General features: G+C 36.9%; 1 protein-coding gene across 26 annotated transcripts in view; it reads left to right on the forward strand.

The window, feature by feature from the left end:
• Positions 1 to 26,050, forward strand: part of EIF4G3 (eukaryotic translation initiation factor 4 gamma 3) — a 330,571-nt gene that overhangs the window by 224,214 nt on the left and 80,307 nt on the right. For all 26 annotated transcript variants that reach the window (XM_072827973.1, XM_072827981.1, XM_072827975.1 and 23 more), the window contains 2 exons: positions 18,628 to 18,716; positions 23,780 to 24,026. In XM_072827973.1, the coding sequence (XP_072684074.1) occupies positions 18,628 to 18,716; positions 23,780 to 24,026 (336 nt within the window). The remainder of the gene's footprint in view (positions 1 to 18,627; positions 18,717 to 23,779; positions 24,027 to 26,050) is intronic.

The following is a 26,050-nucleotide window of genomic DNA, read 5'->3' on the forward strand; positions in this document are numbered from 1 at the left end:
AGAAAAAATTTTATTTATTCATGAGAGACACAGAGGCAGAGACACAAGCAGAGGGAGAAGCAGGTGCCCTACAGGAAGCCTGATGTGGAACTCGGTCCTGGAACTTGGATCATGCCCCGAGCTGAAGGCAGACACTCATCCGCTGAGCCACCCAGGCATCCTGCGCATGGTAGTCTTGAGAACTGTTTCTCAATGGCCCCCAGCCATTCCTTTTATGACTTGCCTTTTATAAAATCCTATCCTTAGCCCAGCCCTCTGCACCCTCAGCACATGACCTTGTATCTTTGTTTAGAATATTGAGTGCATTAAGTATGCCTTTTTTTTTTTTAGCCTTCTGCTGTAGCTACCAACCTGGCTCCATCCAAACTTTCATTGGAGTTTATTAGTTTAATTAGTTTATTAGTTGTCCCTTGCAGTCTCCTATATATTCACTGCCTTCCCAGTGACTTCTTTGTCATTGTTAATCTGCTGAAGTCTATCTCATAGTGAAAACACTCCCTTAATCCTACACGTCCATTTAGCTGTCATTGAAACTCTCCTTTCCTTGTCTCACTCAGGCTTCCCAAGAATAGTCTATCATTTCTTCTCCTCTCTTCACTCTTCAACTAGTATCATCTGCTTTTTGCTCCCAGCTTGCTATCTTACGGTCTTTTCACCACATGTAACACTACTCATTGCTTTCTCTTTTTATTTCTATAGTAAGATTTATTGCATATAATTTCTTTGCAATTAAATTCATCCCCTTTAGCATTCATTTCTGTGAATTTTGACAGACATATAAAGTCATATAATTGCTACCACAGTCAAAATACATAACAGTTCCATCACCAAGAGAATTCCCTTATATTTGGATCATGTTCTAATTCTGTTACCATTTAACACATTCTTCAGGGTTGATTTCATCTACTCTGATGGTAGATGGCTCCCAGTGGTATATGCAGGTAACTTGTAAGTTTTTTGTCTCCATCCTCAACTTCTTTTCTCAGTTTCTGTCTTCTGTTTCCTTGTGCCTGCCAAATCTCCATTTGGAAATAGCAGAGCCATCTCTAATTGAACATGTCCCCTATTGAACTAATCACCTAGTTCCCTAAACCTGTTCCTTTATCTCAGTTAGTGGCACTGGCTTTATAAGCTAAAATCCTGAAGCCACTGTTGATGGACTTATTCCTTGAATTACTTATCTTTCATGTAAATCATTTAAACAAGGTTCTCAGGGATCCCTGGGTGGCTCAGCGGTTTGGCGCCTGCCTTTGGCCGAGGGCATGATCCTGGAGTCCCGGGATCAAGTCCCGCGTCCAGCTCCCTGTGGAGCCTGCTTCTCCCTCTGCTGTGTCTCTGCTTCTCTGTGTGTGTGTGTGTCTCATGAATAAATAAAAAAATAAAATCTTTAAAAAAAAATAAACAAGGTTCTCTGATTTTACCTGAAGCAGTTGTTGAATTTGTCTGTCCTCTCCTCTTCATTTCCTGCTCTCATTGCCTTAGGACCTCTCATGTACCTGGCATGTCCAGTTTTGCTCCCCTTCAGGTTCATTCTCCACCAAACAGTCATCTCTTTAAAGTATAGATCTGACTTTACCACTCCTTTTTCTTTTCTTTTTTTTTTTAATATTTATTTATTCATTCAGAGAGAGAGAGAGAGGCAGAGCCACAGGCAGAGGGAGAAACAGGCTCCATGCAGGGAGCCCGACGCGGGACTCGATCCCGGGTCTCCAGGATCACACACCCTGGGCTGCAGGTGGCGCTAAACCACTGCGCCACTGGGACTGCTCCACCACTCCTTTTTCATATCTCTACTTAAACCCTTTAGGATGTTGAGTGGCATTGCGGGACATTCACCTTTCAAACAAACTCTACCCTTCTACTCTTTACTACAAGATCTTCATTATATTTAGTTGTAGTAGCAGTTTTCTGAATATTTATGCATAGGACTTGAATGTTACTTTTTGTGTATTTGGTTAATCTCAATACTATCAGTAAAGTGTAGTGGTCAAGACAACAGAGTCACACACTCCAGCACCTTAGCCTTTCCCCTGTCTCTGTGAACATGGACCAGTTTCTTAACCTCTGAATCTGTTTTCTTGTCCAGAATTTGAAGATGATAATTGTATTTACTTCATAAAGGTGCAATGAACATAAAATGTGATATATGTAAAGCACTTAGTACAGTGTCTGACATATAATAAGCACTCTAAATATTAAATATTATTAATAATTCTATTTTCAGCTAGTGTTAAGGGACCAAATGTTCCCTTTTTGGTTTTTTTTGTTGTTGTTGTTTTTGTTTTTGTTTTTGTTTTTTCAAATGTTCCCTTTGAACTGTACTAATACTATATGGAATAAATGGGTGTCATTATCGCTGTCCTTAGGAATTTATATTCCAAAGAAGAGAAGCTCAACAAAATGATACCATCTCAAAAGTTCTTCATTAAATCTTGAGTATGAAATGGTATAAAGTCTCTCACAATAATCCCTTATGTGTGTATAACTTGAGTAGAGGCTTTTGTGCCCATGTCATTTAACCTTCACAGTGGTCAGACACATCTTACAGTGACCTTTGCAGTTATTTGGAAGGGAGGAGGTATGCTTAGAACAGCGAATTTTAAGGAAAATATGTACCATTGAAAAGCTTTAGGCATGCATTTAAGGAGAGGATACTAATAACATTATTAACTTCCTGCTTAGGTCATGAGTAGGAAAATTAGGAAGAAAGGCAGAGAGAAAAAAATGAATAGGATAGCCCTAAAGTGGAAACAACCTAAATGTTCATCAACTTACAAATGGATAAACAAATTGGGGGGTTTGGTGTATATATATATATACAGAATATTATTTTGCCATGGAAAGTCATAATGTATGGATACATGCTACAACATGGATAAACCTTGAAAACATCATACTAAATGGAAAAGTCACAAAAGACCACATATCATTGATTCCATTTATGTGAAATATCCAGAATAGGCAAATTCTTAGAGACACAAAGTAGAATCATAGTTGTCAGAGGTTGAGGAGAGTGGAGAGGGAGTGTTTGGGCATAAGCTTTCTTTTTGGGATGATGAAAATGTCTCAAGTTAGATAGTGGTGATCGTTCCACAACTCTATGAATATGCCATTGTGAGATAATAGGAAAATATATATGTATATTTTTAAGAATTTATTTGAGAAAGTGAGCAAGTGAGAGAGAGAGCACATGAGCAGGGGCGTGGGGAAAGAGGAGAAGCAGACTTCCCTGTTAAGCAGAGAGCCTCATGCAGGGCTCAATCCCAGGATCCTGAGATCATGACCTGAGCTGAAGGCAGATACTTAATAGACTGAGCCACCCACGTGCCCCAGTAGAAAAAATATATTACTCTCTGACCCCTGTTACTGGCACAGAGCTCCTAAAACCCATGTAATTTACTAAATAAGGACACTAGGAGCATCTCTTGTTCTAATATTGATCTTTTACCTCCACTGATGACACAAGGCTCCTAAAAGCTTTGTAAAATTGTAAGTGATAGCACTAAGATCGTCTTAGTCTCTTGGTGACTCTAGGTGGGCTCCTGGATGGGGGCTGGTAACCCAGAAGGACCAAGTCACTGGAAGTTTGGAATTTGTAACCCCATCCCCCATCCTCCTGAGGGAAGAGAGGGGATACAAAGAAATTTAGTGTTTGATCATGCCTGTGTAAGGAAGCCTCCATAAAATTTCAGGGGTAGGGGTTTCCGAGAGCTTCCAGGCAGGTAAACGTGTCCATGCCAGTAGTGAGTAATGTACTACAACTCCAGGGATGGAAGCTTCTGCACTTGAGACCCACCCAGACCTTGCCCTATCTATCCCTTCTCATCTGGATTTTCATCTGATCCTTTATCATATCTTTTAATAAACTGGTAAATGCAAGTACATGTCTCCCTGAGTTCTGTGAGCTGCTCTAGGAAATTAATCAAACCTGAGGAGAGGATAGTCCTTTTGGACTTTCGATCCCAGGATCGAAAAAGTTCCAAAGGATTGGAACTTTTTTTTTTTTTTTAAGATTTTATTTATTTATTCATGAGAGACACAGAGAGAGAGAGAGAGGCAGAGACACAGGCAGAGGGAGAAGCAGGCCCCATTCAGGAAGCCTGACGTGGGACTCGATCCCGGGTCTCTAGGATCACAACCTGGACTGAAGGCAGCGCTAATCCGCTGAGCCACCCGGCTGCCCGTCATTGGAACTTCTGATCTATACTGATCAGTCACCTGGCTTTCAACTGGCATCTAAAGTAGGAGTGAAAAGAACAGTCTTTTGGGAACCAAGCCCTAACCTGTGGGATCTGACGCTATCTTCAGGTTGATAGTGTTTGAATTGAGTTTAAATTGTAGGACACCCATGTTCTCACAGAATTGCTTGTTATGGGGGGGAACCTACATATTTGATGCTAAATGTCAGAAGTGGGGACAACTCTGTCGCTCAGCCATTGAGTGCCTGCCTTTGGCTCAGGGCGTGATCCCGGTCCAGGGATCGAGTCCTGCATCAGGCTCCCTGCATGGAGCCTACTTCTCCCTCTGCCTCTCCTTCTGTGTGTCATGAATAAATAAATAAAATCTTTAAAAAAAAAAAGTCAAGTGAAGTGTTCCAAGTGGTAAAGGAAACATACAATAGGGAATAACTGACTTTTTCCCTACAAAGAGAAGTGAAAAGACTGAAGCTTTTTCATTACAGTTATAAACAAGTAAATTGAATACTTTAAAAAGGTAGACTTTAGAGTATGTTAACTATTTCTCAATAAAGCTACTATTTTTTTAAAAATGAATAGGACTTCAAGCATATATAACGATCTGTCAGAGACATCAGCTTAAGAACTTAATGCTAAAAACACTGGAGCTTGAATTGAATCCAGTTAGGGAAGTTACAGCTTAGAAATTTAAATCATAGATTTCAACAAAAACATAATCAGCAGTACCAGATATGGAGGAATGTTGAGGTACAACCAAAAGCCATACTGTCTTTTGATGTATTCTATGTCTGAATATGTATTATTTTTACTCTTACTGTTTTACTAGTAGCTACGTCTTACCTAAGTTTGAGAGGGTGTTCTCAGCTAGGTAGTGAATGCACCACTGTAGTAGCCGTTCTAGGGGCATTGTTTGATGTCACAAATACAGAACCCGTGACTGGGCTGTGTGAGGAATGTCAGCATTTATGGATGAAACACATAAGGAATATGTGTGTTAGAAGTAATGATTCTGCATTTCCTTAGTTCTTAGTTAGCTTAGTTCTTGCATATTTTTGCCTCAGTTGAGCCACCCTCGGTAAGTCCTCCTACAGGTTGGCCTTTCTTGTCCTTCCAGCTCTCCATCCCATTCATTTGTCCACCCAACTATTCAATCCCCTTACCTTTCTAGTACATTTCATAGACTAGCAGATTATTATCCCAGCTATTGCAGCTCTCTCTGCTTTGAGACTTCTCTTGGAAACTCTCCAGTAAAGTCTTCCAGAGAAGATAGGTTCTGGCTATATCGGTCCAAGAGTTGTATAGACAATTGTTTCAAAGGTCTAACATCAAGACTGGAGTTAGCCTTCAGCTAAGGTTCTTTGTTAATCCTCATCTCTCCCTAGTTTTACGTTGTTTTGGCCAGTCCTTCACACCTGTTTAATAGGTGCTAATTCCCACATCATTGCTTTGATGCTCTCTTCTCAGCCTACCCTATGCTAAACTTCTGACAATTCTTTCAGTATGCCTTTCTTTTTTTTTTTTTTCAGTATGCCTTTCTTCACAAAGTTTTCCATTCTGATAATTCCTTGACTCTTAACACCTAAATATAATTCTATCAGTTCACAGTATTTGGGAACTCAATGATCAGAAGGACAGATGTGTAAATCTAGGGATGGGTAAGGTGAAGAAATGAGGAAGCACGTGTGTTAGTGTGTGTGGTTTTTTTTTGTTTGTTTGTTTGTTTGTTTGTTTAAGATTTTATTTATTCAGGGATCCCTGGGTGGCGCAGCGGTTTGGCGCCTGCCGTTGGCCCAGGGCGCGATCCTGGAGACCTGGGATCGAATCCCACGTCGGGCTCCGGGTGCATGGAGCCTGCTTCTCCCTCTGCCTGTGTCTCTGCCTCTCTCTCTCTCACTGTGTGCCTATCATAAATAAATAAAAATTAAAAAAAAAAGATTTTATTTATTCATGAGAGATACAGAGAGAGGCAGACGCAGGCAGAGGGAGAAGCAGGATCCATGCAGTGAGCCCGATGCGGAACTCCACCTCAGGTCTCCAAGATCATGCCCTTGGCTGAAGGCTGCGCCAAACCACTTAGCCACCAGAGCTGCACTAGAGTGTGTTTTATTGCCCATAGTGGCTCCTCCAGATTAAGGTTTCAGTAGTCTTGAGCACTTGCAAAGCACTGGCAGTGTGGTCTCACTGATGATCAAATGGAAGGTTTTTTTTTTTTAATCCAGTTTTTTTGTATATTCATGTAATTGAGCCTTAGCGTTGTATTTAGAGGTGACAGGCATTGAGTAAACAGAAAGATAGCTATTTGTGTTACAGTCTATTGTCTAATTATCCATTTGTGCTGTAGTGATTGACATTTCTCCATCAGTTGCTGGACTTACCTTCAATTGCAGGCTATTTTGATTATGGTAGAAGGGATACAAAAGCATTTATTAAAATGCAGAAATATCTAGGTTTATGCAGAAAGAGCAGTAAAATACAATATAGACACTTAGAAAATATGCTGATGGTCTCATTGGAGTCTTCTTTGCTCTTACTGTTGACAGAATTGCATAGTGCACTATTCTCTGCCTTTTGGGATCAAATCTTCTCCTTAAAGTCACTTTGCCATTTTATTTTCCTCAAGACTTGAGGTACTATGCCATAGTGGTGACAGACAAATGGTTTTTCATACTACCCTCCCTTGTTTAACTCCTCATCCTCTCCTACTAGAAAACAAAAGACTTCTTAACCAAAATGTAAATGAAATTGAAATTTAGCAGAGAAGGTGCAGGAACAAGGCAGAGTTAAGAGGCAGGATGTTATTTTGGGAAGACAAGTGTTTTGCAGTTACATCTGTGTTTTAATTGTAGCTCCAGCCTTTACTGTTTATGGGGTTGGGGCAATTGAGTTAACCTGTCTGTATTTCAATTTTCTCATCTCTGAAATGGAAATAATATAATACTTCTTACTGCACAGAAGGAGCTGAACTGGTGTTTATTGTTGTAGAGAAACATTAACTTTGAATTGAATTTTGATTGCAGGGCATTCATTCATAAACACATTTTCAATGAGTGTCTACCATGGTTTAGACGTTATATTAAATGGTGAATATACAAAGGAGACCAATAAAATGCAGTCCTTATCGTCAAAGGACTGATAATAGAGTCTTAATTTGTGTCCATGTCTTTGATTGTGTACAATAGCAAAGGCACATTAAGTGGTAGTAAAATTTTTAGTGCTGGTGGGGCAGTAAATGGTCCTGTTGTTGACCAGAAGGTCTAAGCTAAAATCCTAGCTTTAATATGCTTCAGAAACTAGAGAAACGTGTGGTTTTAAAGATTGTGAAGTAGATTGCTAGTAGTACATTTATTCTCATCCAAGTAAATCCTTTTTTTTTTTTTTAAGTTCTATTTATTTCAGTAATGTCTACACCCAGGATGGGACTCAAATTCACAACCCCTAGTTCAGGAGTCCCATACTCTTGACGAAGCCAGCCAGGTGCCCTCAACTAAAATCATTTAAAAATCTTTGGATTTGAAAGTTGCATATTCATAAGTTTTTGAGTCATTGCCTTAATTTCAAAATAATTAAAATGTGTGTTTTCTTTCATGGTATTTTTTTTTATATTGTTTGAAAAAAGCAACACATATTCATTAGAGGAAGTTCATTATAAAATTTTGAATTTTGTCTTCGTAAAAAGAAACAGGACAGTATGTAAAAGGTTAACAACTTGTTTGCAGGGTATCTGTGAGTTTAAAAAAAAAAAAATAGCCAACATCCTAATAGAAGATTGGGTTAAAAAAAAAAATCACAGAAAAGAAAGAACAAATAGCCAAAAAGAAAGAGCGAGAGAAGATGCTCATCCATTATTGAGTGTGGAAGTACATTTTTTAGCTGTAATATCAGTATCAAATCAAGTACCTGTAAGAAGGGAGGAAATACAACCCTCATGTATTTGTGTAAGTGTGAATTACTTTTAAATTTCTGATACTATATCTGGCAAGAAAAATAGCAAAATATCTTTCAAGAGGAATTGTACATATCTACTCTGGAATACTATACAGCTAATATATGAATGAGATAGAACTGTTTGATAACCTGGAGAGATTTTCATAACAAATTAAGGGAAAATAAAGCATTTTGCAAAATAACTTTTAGTATGACTCTATTTTTCTACTTAAAAATAAACGTATGTATTGTTTTTTTTTGTTTTGTTTTTTTTGTTTTTTTTTTAAACGTATGTATTTGATTGTGATTATTTGTATGAGTCATTAAGGTGTGGCCGACTATGTATCAAAGAGTGTTAATGTTGTTTACCTCAGGGCACTAGAATTAGCTAGTTAGGGGAGGGGGATTATTACCTTTATATTTGTTTCAATTGATATTTTTGTCATTTAAAAAAAGATAATAGATAAAAAGCGACAAAAGTTAGGAAAAGAGAAAAAGCCCTTGGAGTCCCATTGCTTGCATGTATAGATACATATTTCTTCTTCTTTTTTTTTTTTTTTTTTTTAGATATTTCTTTAACATAAATGAAGAATACTATACAAGCTATTTCAAAGTCTTTAAAAAACACTATCGTTTTTTAGCAGGTTTGTAATAGATACATGGATATGCTTATGTTTTTTCTTTTAGAAACCATCCCCAGGCCATTTTAACACCTTTATTGAGGTGTAATTCACATAAAGTTCACATTTATATATTTAAATATATACATGTATATATTGTGTTAGTTTGACATCTTTATATATGCTCATAAAACCATTACTAGCTCAAGGTAATGAATATCTTACCCCACAAAGTTTCCTCATACCTGTTTATAAATCCCTCTGAGCTGTACTACCCTCACTTCATTCCAACGGCAAGCACTCATCTACTTCCTGTCACTGTAAATTAGTTTGCATTTATTAGAATGTTATATAAATGAAATCAGAAAGTATAAATTTTGGGACGCCTGTGTGGTTCAGCGGTTTAGCACTTGCCTTTGGCCCAAGATGTGATTCTGGAGTCCCAGGATCAAGTCCTACATCATGCTTCCTGCATGGAGCTTGCTTCTCCCTCTGCCTGTGTCTCTGCCTCTCTTTCTCTCTCTCTCTTTCTCTCTCTTTCTTTCTGTCTCTCGTGAATAAATAAATAAAATCTATTGATAGACACTTGAGTTTGGAGCTATTAGAACAGAGTTCTGTGAACATCTGTGTACAGATCTTTTTATGGATATATTTTGTCTTTTGAGTAAATACTAGTAGAATGTCTTGGTTCCATGTAATGCATATTTTAACTTTTTAAGAAGCTGTAAACCATTTTCCAGATACTTGTGCCATTTTACATCCCCACCAGTGCTGTATGAGAATTTCATACAGGCTGTCCTTTCTCTGGTGAATTTTCTTAACACCTTTACCCACAATATGTTATATATATTATATGTGGGTTGATTTCTGGATTCTCTGTTTTTCCATTGATTGATCTAGTTGTTCTTTCTTGATGCCACACTGTTAAGATTTCTTTTTAAAAGATTTTATTTATTTATTCATGAGAGACGGAGACAGAGAAGCAGAGACATAGGCAGAGGGAGAAGCAGGCTCCATGCAAGGAGCCCGAGGTGGGACTCAATCCCAGAACTCCAGGATCAGGACCTGAGCCAAAGGCAGACACTCAACTGCTGAGTCACCCAGGCGTCCCCGCACTGTTATGATTTCTGAGGTTTCTAATCATATAGTATGACGTCCTCCAACTTTATTATTCTTTTTCAAAATTGTTTTGGCAATTCTTGTCTTTTGCTTTTTGTTAATTTAATTTCCTGCATTTTAATTAAGTTTTTATCTTAATTCCAGTATAGTTAAAACTATGTTAATTTTAGAATCAGTTTTCCCTACAAATTTTATCTACAAAACCTGTTAGTTGGGGCATCTGGCTAGCTCAGTCAGTAGAGCTTATGACTCGATCTCATTCAAGTCCCATGTTGGGCATAGAGCTTACTCTTACAAAAAAAGCCTATTGGAATTTGATTTGGTTTGTGTTGAATTCAGTTGATAGAGTTGACATCTTACAATATTGAGTCTTCTGACCTAGGAAAATGGCATATTTTCACAATTTGTCTTCTTTAATTCTCTCAGCAATGTTTTGAAGATTTTAACGTACAAGTCTTTTGTAATTTTGTCAAATTTTTATCTTTAGATGCTATTATAAGTGGTATTTTTCATTCCAATTTTTAATGTTTATTACTAGTATATGGAAATACAGTAGAGTTTTCTTTTAGTCTCTTATATTGCAATCCTGCTGAATTTCATTTACTAGTTTTATTAACATTTTTTGTGCTAGAGATTTCATTGGATTTTCTATGTAAGTACGTCATTCCTGAACAAAGACAATTCTATTTCATTTCTAGCAGAGGGGCACCTTTTATTTCTTTTTCTTGACTTCTTGCCCTAGCTAGTACCTTCAATATATTATTGACTGGAAGTGGTGAAAGTACACATTCTTGTCTTAGTCTCAATCACAGAAAGAAAGCATTCAGTCTTTCACCATTTTTAAAAAAGATTTTATTTCTTTATTCATGAGAGACAGAGAGAGAGAGAAAGGCAGAGACCCAGGCCAAGGGAGATGCAGGCTCCACACAAGGAGCCCAATGTGTGACTCAATCCCGAGACTCGAGACTCGGGGATAAGGCCCTGAGCCGATGCTCAACCAGTGAGCCACCCAGGGTTTCCTCAATTTTTCACCGTTAATTATGATGTTAATTGTAGGTTTTAAAATTATTTGAGGAAATTCTTTTTTTTTTTTTTAAAGATTTATTTATTCATTCAGAGAGAGCGAAGAGAGAGGCAGAGACACAGGCAGAGGGAGAAGCAGGCTCCACGCAGGAAGCCCAAGCGTTTCCGTAGTGTAGGGGTTATCACGTTCACCTCACACGCAGGAAGCCCGATGTGGGACTCGATCCTGGGTCTCCAGGATCACACCCCAGGCTGCAGGCGGCGCTAAACCACTGCGCCACCGGGGCTGCCCTCTTTTTTTTTTTTTTTTTTTAAGATTTTATTTATTTATTCATAGAGATGCAGAGAGAGAGAGAGAGAGACAGAGGCAGAGACACAGGCAGAGGGAGAAGCAGGCTCCATGCAGAGAGCCCGACGTGGGACTCGATCCAGGGTCTCCAGATCACGCCCTGGGCTGCAGGAGGCGCTAAACCTCTGTGCCACCGGGGCTGCCCAGGAAATTCTTTTTTATTCCTAATTTTCTGAGAGTCATTTCAATCAGGGAGAGAAATTGAATTTTACCAAATGTTTTTCCTACTCATCTTGAGACAGTCATGGTTTTCTTTTGTTTACTACTTGCTTTATACTTGGTATTTAAATATTAGACCAACTTTGCTTTCCTGAAATATAATTTATCTCCGAGGTGGGGAGAGTTTTTTGTGGGGTCGCTTTTGTATTGTTGAATTTGGTTTGCTACAGTTTTATTTAGTTTTGGGGGGGGCCATCTTAAGTTAATGAAGGATATTGCGCTGTGGTTTTCTGGTAATTTTCATATTTGGGCATCTGGGTAATGTTGACGTCATAGAATGAAATTAGTAAGTAGTCCTTCCCTCCTCTTCAATATTCTAGAAAAGTTTGTATAGAATTGATATTGTTTCTTCCTCAAATGATGAGTAGAACTAATGAGGTTATGGGAAAAGTATGTTCCAAAATGAGCAGAAAATGAGCCAATCAAAACTGATTTATAACTGACATGGCTGTTAGAATTTGCAGACAAAATTGTTATTAAGTTATTATAACTGCATTTCACATGTGCAAAAAGTACTGACATCCATCCATGGCATAATTAGAGAAATAATTGATAGAAGCAGTAGACAGAAATTAGACTGTAGAAGACTTTGGTAGCACAGTCAACCAACTTGACCTAATTGACACAAAACACTCAAACAGGGACGTCTGGGTGGCTCAGTGGTTGAGCATCTGCCTTTGGCTCAGGGGCGTGATCCCAGGAGTGGGATGGAGTCCCACATCAGGCTTCCTGCGAGGAGCCTGCTTCTCCCTCTGCCTGTATCTCTGCCTCTCTCTCTCTTTCTCTGTCTCTCATGAATAAATAAATACAATCTTTAAAAAAAATAAAATAGACACTCAAACAACAGATACATGAGTGCAAATGGCAAATTTACCAAGACTGACCATGTTATGACTTACAAACAACTTTTGATCAGAAGATTCAAGTCAAAGCATGTATGTTCTCTGACCACAATGCAATTAAACTGGAAATGAGTAAGAAAAATATCTCTGGAAAATCCCCCAAATATTCAGAAACTAAATTACACACTTCTGTATAACCCAATGGTAAAAGGGGAAGTCAAAGGGAAAAAAGTATTTTCAACTGAATGGAAATGAAAACCCAAAAGAAAATTCTATGCTGCTATTCATTCCTATTGGTGTTTAACAAATCACCACAAACCTATTGGCTAAAAGACAACACAAATTTATTATGTCATAATTTGGGAGGTCCGAAGTCCAAAATTAGTTTCATTGGACTAAACTTGAGATAGCAACAAAAATGTATTTTTTTCTGGAGACTGGGAGATACTTTATTCCCATGCTTTTTCAACATCTTTTAGAGGCTACTTACATTCGCCTTGACTCTAGTCTTTTCTTCATGTTCAAAGCCAGCAGCATAACATCTACAAATGTCTCTGATTCTCTTGCTTCCTCCCACTTTTATGGACCCTTTTGATCACATTTGGTCCAGTAGGTTAATTGAAGATAAAAGTCTCACCATTTCAAGATCGCTTAAGTTAATCACATCTGTAAAGTCACTTTTGTCATGTAAGGTAATCTATTCATAATGTGCAGGGATTAGGGCATGGATATCTTTGGCAGTACATTGTTCTGCCTACTACACAGCTAATGTAATATCGAGGTGGCAGTTTACACCACTGAATGCACATATTAGGAAAGAAAAGTGGTCTTAAATGAATGAACTCAGCCATGTGAAGAAGCCGTTCAAATAAACTAGGTAATATCAATAAGGTCTGAAATCTAATGTAAAACATGGTGCCTATAGTTGATAACATCATATTGTATAATTGAAATTTACAAAGAGAAAAGAACTTAAGTTTCCTTACCACCACCACCCGGCCAATATATATCTGAGGTGATAGATATGTTAATGAACTAGATGAAATCTTTCTACAGTGTGTGCATATCCCAGATCACCACAATGTACACTCTAAATATCTTATTTTAGATGTCAGTTATACCTCATAAAGCTGAGGTTTTTTTAAAAGAGGAACAAATTACAACCAAAAGATTTAAGATAACAAGTTTTAAAAACAGAAAACAAAACAATTAGGAAGAAAGATCAATACAATTAATAAAAATATTGAGAACATTAAAAATATTAACAAACCAAAATTTAAAAATGAACAAGTCAAAAAAATAAAAAAATTAAAATGAACAAGTCTACAATTTGACTCTTAACCTTGAAAGTGCGTAACGTTAAATCTGGAAGTAAAAACATTTATTTTTCAACTTTACATTTTTATTTTAATTCCAGTTAACCCGCAGTATTATATTAGTTTCAGATGTACAACGTAGTAATTCAACGTGGAAGTAAAAAGTTTTAAATTGTGTTATAGATATTATGTTTTTGGTAGAATTTAAGTCTAGAATTCCCATTTTGTTTTCTTTTTTGGTTCTAGCACTAGACCATGGGCAGACTAGCTTATACTATTTAAATTTATGTGAAGATGTTGTAGAGCATTTTAACATATGATAGGAAGCATAATCACCAAGCCATCCACCCATTTTAAATACCCCTGAGAAGATGCTGGAAAACAATGATAGACTTACTCCCTAGTGGTTTCTTTTGGTTGATATCTTTCAGTGACCCATCATTCTTATGTATTTGATTATCATTATTAGTTTTTCTAGTTCATGTACATCTCCACTGTAAAAACTTACCCTTCTCTCAACTGGGTTTTTTCTTTTTCTGCCCCAGTTTCTTAGATCATCAGATTTTCCTAGATTTTCATAAACATCTATGGAAGAAAAAAAAAGACATTAGGATCCCCAGCCTCAAGAAACTGGAGATAAAATTCTTGAATATGATGTAAACAGAATGATTTAATGCCAACTTTAGGAATTTAAAACCACAATCTAAAAAAAAGTCAATAAAATGTGGGAAAAAATGATAGGAAAGAGAAGAGATTAGAACTGAGTGTGAAGTGTGGGAATTCTGATTGGAAGTTCCATTATTGGAACATTCTACTCTTTATATTCAAGCCTGTGACAATGTAAGGAGGCTCTTCCCTTACCAGTAGTGGGGTGTCTATTCTTAATAAGTCTTCATAGTGTTGTGTCTCTTTGGTCTGGAGACTCAGACTCTGAATACACTCATCTTAAATCTTAGAGCTAAGGAGTTCATGTTATATTCCAAAAGAATGGAGAGCTAGAAGGGAGACTTTTTATAATTCTTGGTCTCTTATCTGGGTGTTATGTGACCACAAGATCTTCAGCTGATTTGTGCCTTTTAGGCACTTAAACCATCTCATTCTTGTTACTGAATTGTGGAGGTAAAAATTGAAACCTCCTGCCAATCCAGAAAATGCTCTTCACAAATGCAGAAAAGAAAGAAAATAGTTTTATTATTGAAGAAGCATTATGTCTGCAGTGAGCATCATAGGCAACCCACTAATGAGATTACAGATGAAGGAAATCCCACCCTTTCCTAAAGCCAAACAAATATAATTTATCACGTACATGTTCTCAATATAAAGATAATTTGTCTTCATGTAGCAGGACTGTACCAGCACCATTGCTGTTATATCTAGTTCATCCTTAATTCTCTTGGTAGTTGAGGTGTCCATCTGTTAGTTCAGTTGCCTTTATCCAGATGAGAAATTAAACTTCACATATACTTATGATGAGGTACTTGCCTAGAGGAAACTCCCATGATGACAAAGAGATGGTTCCCAGACTCTTAAGAAAAACATTCCTGAGTTATAAAGCTGCGAAAGAGTCTTCTTCAGCGTTTAAAAAGATTTACACAAAAAAAATAAAAAGATTTACACATATGTCACATGGATAGAGGAAGAATTTATGGTTACAAGTTTTCTTTAGGCAAAGATCTAAGAAAAGGGAAAGTAGAAAAGATCTTTTTCCTTTTTGGCATCAGAAAAAAATTGAAATTTTATTAACGCTTAACAGTTTTCTGGGCACTTAACTTGATTACACTGGAGAAATAAGTAATAGAGAGTGATCTAGTAAAGATAAGCAAGTTTACCAACATGGTATCTTTACTGAATGTTGTTTTCAGATTTATATTACATAGCTAATAGAATACATTAGGAGTAAAAGTTTACCTCTCGTATGTAATCACCTCTTTGACATTCTTTTAACCTCCGTGTAATGATGATGTTCCCACGTTTTTGTTTAAAACAAATGGTGTTAAAGAGCTCCATGAGTTCCCCAAGTCCACTGTAGATCAAAAAACATATGTAAAATTCTAACATCTTTGGTAAGATTAACAGTTTTTAAAATTTATTTCAGGAGTATTTTTATAAAGAGCAGTTCTAAAATCTAGAACAAAATGCCTCCACTTCAATCATACAGGATTGAAACAATGAATAAAAATCAGTTTTAAAAGCTTCACTCTTTTATTTTCTTCCAATTTTAAATTATTACTATAATATTGAAGAACAGAGGACAGCCTGCTATTGTTCAAATATTGTGGTCTAAGTCTTAACATAACACTTTTCCTTATATCCTTCCAAACTTAACAGAAGTATTTTACATGGTTATAAATGTAATAATGGGTCTAATTTTTTACTTTGCCCTTTCTTTTTTTTTAACCTAATCTCTTTTTAAGCCTTTAGCCTAATCTCACTAGCCCAAAGCCAAATCTTTGCTGTGACTTGGTCCTGGTCAGTTGATTGACACTTCAGCAGTGTAATTCTATCTTAAATTGGACTTCCTACAGACTGGTCAAGAAGCTTTTCTTTCTTCCTCCTTACTCTTAACTAAAGTGACTTAATAAAAATCATGTACATCTAGCTCTTTGTAGTTCTTCACTGCCTATTATATTTTATCTTTTTTTTTAATCAAATACCAGTCTGTGAACTTTTCTTTTACTGTTAATAAAAATGTAATAGATTAAACATAGAGGGATTTTGACTAAGTTGATTTGTTACGACAGTTCCTACTGAAAGATAAGAAGTATAAGGTTTACATTTGTGTTTGCAGTTCAGTTTAAAAAACAAAAAGATTACAAAACTATATAGTGTGCATATACTTGTGTCTTTTAAATGCTGGCAAGAAATTCAGCCAGAGTATTCACAATATCTTAGAGATATTTTTTCCAAATTGATATCTGTCTAAATTTTATAAGTGTTCTTCATTGGATGTATCTTACTTTTTTCCTAAGATTTTATTTATTTATTCATGAGAGACACACAGAGAGGCAGAGACAGGCAGAGGCAGAAGCAGGCTCCCTATGGGGAGCCGGATGCGGGACTTGATCCCAGTACCCGGATCATGCCCTGAGCGAAGGCAAATGCTCAACTGAGCCACTCAGGTGTCCTATGCATATATTAAATAAAATTTAAAATAAAATGTGCATGTGCCCCAAACTCTTTAACTTTTAAAATAGATTCTGTTGTGGAACCAGAATTAATCACATCATTTTGGAGAGAGACATATAAAACAGACTGGTTATATAAAATGAGAAGATCCATAAAAAGTGAAAAGAGACCACTACATACATACATACATACATATACATATTCAATATAAGACTCTGTGGCAGTAGGAAATTTAAACCCATGTGTGGTTACCATAATTTTAGTTCCATTCTCTGAGAAAGTAGTTGATTTGAGTAAGTCAGCAAGGAAGAATAACAGCGGTCTAATGTTTTCTTGTTCATTATAGTCTGTGATGGGATGGATAAAAAAGAATTGAGGTGTGTGTAACAAAGGAGATTTACAAGAGTATTTATGATGGTGCAATAATTTTGAGAAGAATGTTAAATGTTTCCTTTTCCTTGTTCCTCAGAACAGTGTAAGTGTTCATATTCTACTGTTCTGAAAAAGAGTAGGCTGTCCAGAGAAATTGGTTGGTTTTGTCTTGAATGAATGATCTTATATTTCTATAGAGAACCAGTACATGGTACCTTTTAGTTTCATGTTTATTCACTTTTGACAATATCTTCTATTTGTTAAGTCGCCTTTCTTTGACTCTTCTCCTTGCCCATCTTCCTGTCATTCCTCACTTCTCTCTGTTCACTCATGTATAGACTTCTGTAGGATCCTTTTACTATATTCTATTTGCTATCTGATTTTTAGTCTTTTGTACATCCAAATTGTACATCCACATGTGGAAAGATTTTGTGGAATTTGCAAGCCAAATGAATATTTAAAAATCCTTTGTAGGCTTAATTTTCCATCTAGAACTAGTGATACAATATAATCAGTAAAAATTAGGTTGTCTTTTTCCCCAGCAGTATGAACGAGTAGATTGACAGTATTGATCTGAAATGAGAAGTGAATGTTGTAGAAGTTCTGCCTAGCTAATGAAATTTTTTTTATTTTATTTATTTATTCATGAGAGACAGACAGAGAGAGAGAGAGAGAGGCAGAGACACAGGCAGAGGGAGAAGCAGGCCCCATGCAAGGAGCCCGATGTGGGACTCAATCCCAGGACTCGATCTGGAGACTCCAGGATCACGCCCTAGGCCGAAGGCAGGCGCTAAACCTTTGGGTCACTCAGGGATCCCCTAGCTAATAAAATCTTAAAGTGTACTTTTGTTGTCTAGAAAGCTTTAAAAAACAAGCTGGAATTTTATACTTTTTGTAGCTTAAAAGAACCTTAGATATTATCTAATCTCACTCCTCCTTTTATAGTTGAATGTGCATCCACTGAGAAGTGTTAGTAGTTAGTTAATAATAGAAGCAGACCCAAGTCTAGAACTGGTTGGTAGGCCAATTTCTTTTTTTTTTTTTTTAAGATTTTATTTATTTATTCATATGAATACACAGAGGAGAGAGCGAGACAGACAAAGACACAGAAAGAGGGAGAAGCAGGCTCCATGCAGGGAGCCTGACGAGGGACTCGATCCCGGGTCTCTAGGATCATGCCCTGGCGCTAAACCGCTGAGCCACCGGGGCTGCCCGGTAGGCCAGTTTCTTATATAGATAACGCATACTGAATTATGTGTCCTAACCATGAAGCAGGAGGAACCTAGGGCACTGGTTGTAAGGCTATATGTGCTGATATGCACAATTTGTGCCTAAGACTTGTTCCGCTGTAATCTCTGGGCCATAACCACACAGTTGTTCATTTGATCATTCAGCTGTTTCTTCCATATGGGTGAAGCCCTCTTTTGTTCTGCTAAATTTGAATACAGGTATCATTTTAGACTCAGTATTTCCAAACATGACTTTACAGTGAGAAGTAATGGCACTGATCTTGTATTTCAGCTCAGACAGTTGTAACTGCACCAAAGATGTGGAAGAAACCAAAAGATCGGACCCGAACCACTGAAGAAGTGTTAGAGGCAGAAGTGGAGGTAAGCGGAAGAGTAAATCTCTTTAGTTTATCTTCAGAGTAGTGGTGCTATTTCCTAAGACAAGTGTGGGTTTATATATCCTTCTTGAGATACTGTTTTTCAAACAAAACATGGTACATTGAGCTCAGAGTCTGTTTTTAGTCCACCTATAGAATTTTTATAAGATTTGTGATAGCATCTTCAGTTTCATCGGATTCTTGTCTCTTTCAAAATGCCGATTCTAAAATGGCAAAACTAAGTTATTGTTTAAATTTTGATTAGTCCCCACCCCCCTCAATTGAATTTTTCCTTCTGTTAACTAGATGGAAAGCCTAATCTGGTTAAAAAAAAATGCAAACAAATTTGTCAAATACTCATTAGCAATGGTGGTAGAAATCATCAAGTACATTTTAAGTAAATTAATTTTGGATCTGTCATCTTTTAACTGCATCCCAGTGTAACATAACTTTTCATATATGATTTGCCTGTTTTGAACTAAACCATGCCAGGTTTTGCTATAGGTTACAGTACAACAGGAGACCATGTGAGGAAGAAACAAAGGCATAGCCCTAAGAGTGTTCTATCAGTTTCATGGTCTATAATCTCAATATCTTTAGTGCTATGTACTCTAGCTTATAAATGAAAAGTAATCTAAAAGATCTGTATATTGCTTTTTTATTTTTTGAACTCTTAACATCTACTTTATTAAAATAATATTTATTAAATGTATATGGTGATAACATTAGAATATACAAATTATTTTAAAGTGACTTTAAATGCATTTATTTCAAAAGGCTTTTCTATCTAGTATAATTCTTACCTTTCCAAGCAGTTCACAGTACCCCTTTGTTACTTCCCCCTGTCCTGTCACTGCTCTTACATGCTCTACTGATGTCACAGTTAGTCCCTTAGCAACCACCAAAATGTTTCATGGAAGTGCTTACAGTGTGGTTATCAGGGGGTAAGAATTGGCAGGAAGTTGTAGAGGTGCAAATAGTTGCTGCACTTGTCTTGCAGCTGAACAAGAAAATGTTGCTACTACAGAGAATAGAATACCTTCCAGAGGCAGGGGAATTTCATACATTCCTGGTATGGCTGCAAGAGCTTCATAAACTGTTTTCTCTTTAGATTCTGCTATTTTTTATTTGTTTTCTTCTATTGTACTTCATTAATCTTTGCTCGTTTCTAGGCATTACTGAATATTAAATGGGTAGGCCACCACTCCTGCAAATATTCACCCTCTCCCTTTTTTTTTTTTTTTAAAGATTTTTTATTTATTTATTCATGATAGTCACACAGAGAGAGACAGAGAGGCAGAGACACAGGCAGAGGGAGAAGCAGGCTCCATGCACCGGGAGCCCGACGTGGGATTCAATCCCGGGTCTCCAGGATCGTGCCCCAGGCCAAAGGCAGGCGCCAAACCGCTGTGCCACCCAGGGATCCCCACCCTCTTCTTTAGGTCATGGGCTAGCCAACATTTCCTGTAACAGTCCACATAGTAAATAGTTTAGACTTTGTAGATTATATGATCCCTGTCACAGTTTCTCAACTCTTTTGCTGTACCCCAAACACAGCCATAGACAATGTATAAAAGAATGATTGTGACTACATTCCAGTAGAAATTCATTGACAGACACTGAAATTTGAATTTCATATAATAATCATGTGTCATAAAATATTCTTCTTTGGAATTTTTTCAGTGAGTACAAATGCAGAAACCATCTTTACCTTGCATACTATACAGAAATGGAGGATGAGTCATATTTGGCCCATGAACCATAGTTAGCTAAAACCTTCTTCGGATTGTTATTCTTCATACATAAAAACTGTTTTTACTCGTTTTGAATCCATTTTTTCCTCAACCGTATAGTTTATAATAAAGAATTTATTTGCACACAGACCTTTTATCCCCCCAGAAATCCTAGTTCCAGTTTTTCCTATAGTTGTGCATTTATTACAGTACTTCAATGCATAATGGGTGTCATTATCTTTATTTTCACTGATCCTCAAACTCTCTTTTTCTCAATAGATTTTTCTCAGCCTTTAAAAGAATGTGTTTCAGATATCAGCATGTTTTAGGTTATATATTGGTTTGTTATGTCATTGCAAATGTTTTAACAATTTCTATAAATTATAGCCTAGAAAGTTAATGTGAAATGTGATTTATCTTAAAATTGTTGATCAAAGGATCTTAAAATTTGTTTTAAATTTTTAGGATATTTCATTAGTTACTACATATAGTTGTTGGGTCTGATTTTCTTGGACTTTAAAAACTCATAAATTAAACAGGCAGTTTTATCAACTAAATTCTTCTTTTAACAACTTCCTATAAAAGCTTAACCTTTGTTTGACAGTCCAGCCAATAAGGTGTTTTCTTTCTTCCGTCTGGTTTTCGTGGTAAATAGTTTAGGAACTGTTAAGATGCTTATAAACTAGTTTAATAGAGCTTCTTGAAGCTGAGAGAAAAATAATCATCATAAATATTTAATGCAGCTAATTTGGTGGATTCCCTTAAAAAATATCCTTCTAACAATGTTCCTCAGACACTTTGGTGATTTTTTGTTCTCTGAATAATGGTTTGTCATTCATGGAAACAAGTTTATTTATACTTCTTTTTCCAGTTAGAAATTAAGTTTCCAAGTAATACATTCTCTGCTTATGTCCAGTAGATTTTCTGTGGTCAATTTTAGGTCCACAAAGAGGACATAATATATTTTTTTCTCTAAAATAACATTTTTCTTCATTTTATAACCCCTGAAATATGAATGGTCTGTAAATGTATAATGTAGTTATACTGCTCTTTAATAAGTTTAAGTATCATTGACAGACTCTCAAGCCAAATTATTCAAGATCTTGATGTATACTTAATTAGAAGGTGATATTACACGGTCGTTATAAGTTAGACTACAGTAGAGTGTAGAATAAGAAAAAGGTTGTTGATTCATGATTCAAACTTGATAGATCTTTTTTTTCCTCAAAGTCACTCTGTGCCACGTTTTAAAAAGAAATCATCTCAGCCATTATTTTCTTGAAATTTTTATGTCTGTCTTTCTTTTGATGGTTTCCATACTGTGTTTTTCTGTTGGGAGAGTGGGGAAAGCACATGTCAAAATGAGTGGTAGCGGGAGTGTGTGTGTCTGTGTGTTTTCATGAACTTGTTTTTCATTATGTAAGCCAGTCCTGAAAACCTATCTATTTCTATTGACAACATTCTAAAATGTTGTCTTTTCCCCGTGATCTGATGAAGATAATTGACTAGTGTTTTACTTGTTACAATATTTTACAGTATTTCACTTATATAAGAAAGTAGGGGACAGCCCGGGTGGCTCAGCGGTTTAGCGCCGCCTTTAGCCCAGGGTGTGTGACCCTGAAGACCCGGGATCGAGTTTCGCATACAGCTTCCCAGGAGGAGCCTGCTTCTCCCTCTGCCTGTGTCTCTGCCTCTCTTTCTCTCTGTGTCTCTCATGAATAAATGAATAAAATCTTTAAAAAATAAAAAATAAAAAAAATTTAAAGTAGGATTTGTAACTGATTTTTTTGGAAAAAATATACTTTCATAAATCAATTGAGGTAACCAATTGATATGACATTTTTTTTTGCTCTCTTAGCATGAATTTATCACTTAGAATGTCTACTTCCTCTGAGTGCTTCTTCCAAAGGTTTGTTTTTAGAGTGCTTACCCTTCATAATATAGAAAGACATAAAGTTCATGGAGAACTTACGTCAAGAAATTTTGATGGTTCATATATGGCCCTCAAAAACTTTTTAAAAGATTGTATTTATTTCTTTAATTTTTTAGAGAGAGAGTGCATGCGGGAGGAGGAGCAGAGGGTGAGAAAGAAGAGAATCCCAAGCAGACTCTCTGCACTGAGCAAGGAGCCTGTCATGGGGCCCTATCCCAAACCCTGAGATTCTGACCTAACCCGAAACCAAGAGTCAGATGCTCAACCTACTGAGCCACTCAGGCACCACAAGAAATTAATCTTTTTGATATCTGAATTATAGTGGTCAAAAATCATCTGGTAAATAACTTCCACTCTATTTTGCTTTTTAAAAATAGGATGCACCAAGGGCGCCTGGATGAAACAGTCATTTAAACATCCCACTCTTGGTTTCAGCTCAGGTTGTAATCTTAAGGTCACAAAATCCAGCCCTGCATCAGGCTTCATGTTTAGCCTGGAGTCTGCTTGTGATTCTCTCCCTCTGCCCCTCTCACTTGTGTTCTCTTTCTTTCTCAAAAATAAATAAGAAATAAAGGTTTGGCTTTTTTTTTTTTTTTAAGATTTTATTTATTCATGAGAAACACAGAAGAGAGAGAGGCACAGACACAGGTAGAGGGAGAAGCAGGCTCCATGCAGGGAGCCCGAGGTGGGACTCGATCCCGGGTCTCCAGGATCAGGCCCTGGGCTGAAGGCTGTGCTAAACTAAACCACTGAGCCACCCGGGCTGCTCATAAATCTTAAAAAATAAAAATAGGATGCACCAGAACCCGGATTTCTGCCTCTGTAGAGGAATATATGCCAACCACTTTTCCATATACAATTTGAGTAAGGTTACAACCACAGAGAATTCTAAGAACCAATAAACAAAATAGATTTTAACTAACAAGAGCCCTCCTTGTAAAATGAAAGATGATCAGCTTTCCAGGACCTAGGTACTTTATTCATCAAACCCTCCACTTAGCAGCAAGAGAAGCACAAAAGTCTCCCTCTAATGTTTCTTTTTATACCTGCTGAGCCTTAGTGGCAAGAGTAGGAGTGCTTGATTTAGATTTCTGACTAGGCCTTTCATGTTCAACAAGTGCAAGGATTAACAGTTCTTTCCATTCTAACCTTTGGTACATTTAGATTTCATTAGTCATGTTAAAGCATTTCAGTAGCCATGTGACCTGTCTTCTCTCTGCCAAGAGATGAAATGAGAAAAGTGTTTTTAATAAACTTAGCATTCTAGTACCATATGCTGAGCACAGACATCCTTTTTTTGAGTGACCTGTTTTCCTATGCTTTTAGAGGGGATAGGTGTAGGTTTTCATGCATATTTACATGGTAAAAATGATGTAACCTCTGTGTTCACTTACGCTTTAGCCTAAAGCTGAAGAGGAGCTTTCAGGTGACAAAGTACTTGAATCTGAACAGGATAAAATGAGCCAAGGGTTTCATCCTGGAAGAGACCCCTCTGACCTAAAAAAAATAAAAACTGTGGAAGAAAATGGAGAAGAAGCTGAGCCTGTACGTAATGGTGCTGAGAGTATTTCTGAGGGTGAAGGAATAGATGCTAATTCAGGCTCCACTGATAGTTCTGGTGAAGGGGTGACATTCCCATTCAAACCAGGTAAGTGTATCCCTGCCTTCCTCTGTAGTTCTTTCCTTTTCACCTTCACTCTGTTATAACCTTACAATAATGTTGGCTTGTTGTGGGAAATATTGGATGAAAGAAAGAGGCTATCACAGTATAATATTTACAGAATAGATTAGTGGGTGTAAGTTAGTGACTAGCAAATCCAGGGAGTTCCTTGTTGGCGGAAGTGATATCTGATGCTGGTGTTCTGCTTTACTGGCATTGGAAGATCAGCTGGCATAGGATGTCAGTCAGTGCTAGACTGGTGGGATTTGACAAGAGAAATTTAATTTTATTTAGTTTAATTGAAAGGGCTGTTTCATTGCTTGTTTGTGCTTACCATGTCACAAGCCTTAATCACTTACCCTTATTACATGTAACACACATTTTTTATTCTTTTCTCTTTATAAAATGTTGGGTTATGGCATATCTGGCTAGCTCAGTCAGTAGAGCTTATGACTCTTGATCTCAGGGTTATGAATTCAAGTCCCATGTTGGGTGTGGAGCCTATTTAAAGGGAAGAAAAGAAAAAAGAAAAACAAAAGAATTTTAAAATGTTGGTTGTAACTCACTAATTTCACAATAGAAACTTGTTGACAACTCTGTAGCCCTGAACTATGATCATCACAAGCAGTGTGACTAGGTTATGAAGCACAGGCAGTATGAGACGTGCCCCGTGAAATACATGATAAGCCCCAGAGGCTCTTTCATCTTTAGGCACCAGCAAGTCCATTAAAGCTCTATCCCAGTCCTGTATAAACTGTGGTTGCCTTTGAGATTTTTGGAGAGATTTGGCATGGATATGTGGGGAAAGATGGTTCATTTGATAGAAAATCTGTGATAGGTGCAATGTTTTTCTTAGTCTGCCAAATCTGAGTGACTTCTGTGTAACATTGGGTTTGAATATCAAATATCAGACTTGAAAAATAATCTACACAGAAATTAGTGATGTACAACCAACATTTTAAAAAATAATTAAAAATTGTCAGTGCATTACAAAAGTTAGGGTAAATGCTGTTCTAAGAAACATTTTTTTTGAAACATTTCTTTTACATATTTATTTGTTTTGAATCATAGAATCATATTTCTTATTGTGAGTTGTAAGAAATGTTTGAAAGTAACTGATTGATACTACCTTAATATACTGATCTTTTCACTACCAGTAAACTGTGGCCAGTGGGCTTTGTGAAATTGTAGGGCTTTGCTATAGTAAAATTTTTGTTTAACTTCTGGACTCAGTATACTGAGATTACTTCTAGAGATCTAGGCTTGTCTCATATCATGAAGTACTTGAGGATACCACCAGTCCTTTAGAAGATTGAGACACTGTTGTCATTTGTAGGACTGTGTCAATATATTGGGGTGTGTGTGTGTGCGCGTGCACACACGTGTGTGTTTCTGTTTTTTGAGTAAGCTCTGTGCCCAATGTGAGGCTCAAACACATGACTCTGAGATCAAGAGTCACATGCTGTACTGACTGAGCCACCCAGGGGCCCCCATCAGTTATATTTTTATCCTTCAGTCTGGCAAGGTACTTACCTGAACTATATTGAACAATAAACTGTAATATACCCTAGCAATAATTGGAAAAAAGTCAGTTTAAAATTTAGATCCAATAAACTGCCTTTTAATGAATATAATAAGGTAATAAGGATTTTGTTGAAAATATCCCAGACCATCAAGAGTCTATCACTTACATATTAAGAACCACTAATATAAAGAAGGACCTAGAGTACTACCATGAAGTGATCCTGTGACCTGATTTTTTTTTTTAAGATTTTATTTATTTATTCATGAGAGACTCAGAGAGAGAGGCAAAAAGACACAGGCAGAGGGAGAAGCAGGCTCCCTGATGTGGGACTTGATCCCGGATCCCAGGATCACGCCCTGAGCTCAAGGCAGATGCTCAACCACTGAGCTACCCAGGAGTCCCCTGGGGCCTGATTTTGATGAGAATCTTGTCAATTAAAAGAAAAATACTATGTCATGTTTTTATTATCCTATAAAAATTTTAAGAA

Source organism: Canis lupus, chromosome 5 (genome assembly GCF_048164855.1).
Source record: "Canis lupus baileyi chromosome 5, mCanLup2.hap1, whole genome shotgun sequence".
NCBI lineage: Eukaryota > Metazoa > Chordata > Mammalia > Carnivora > Canidae > Canis > Canis lupus.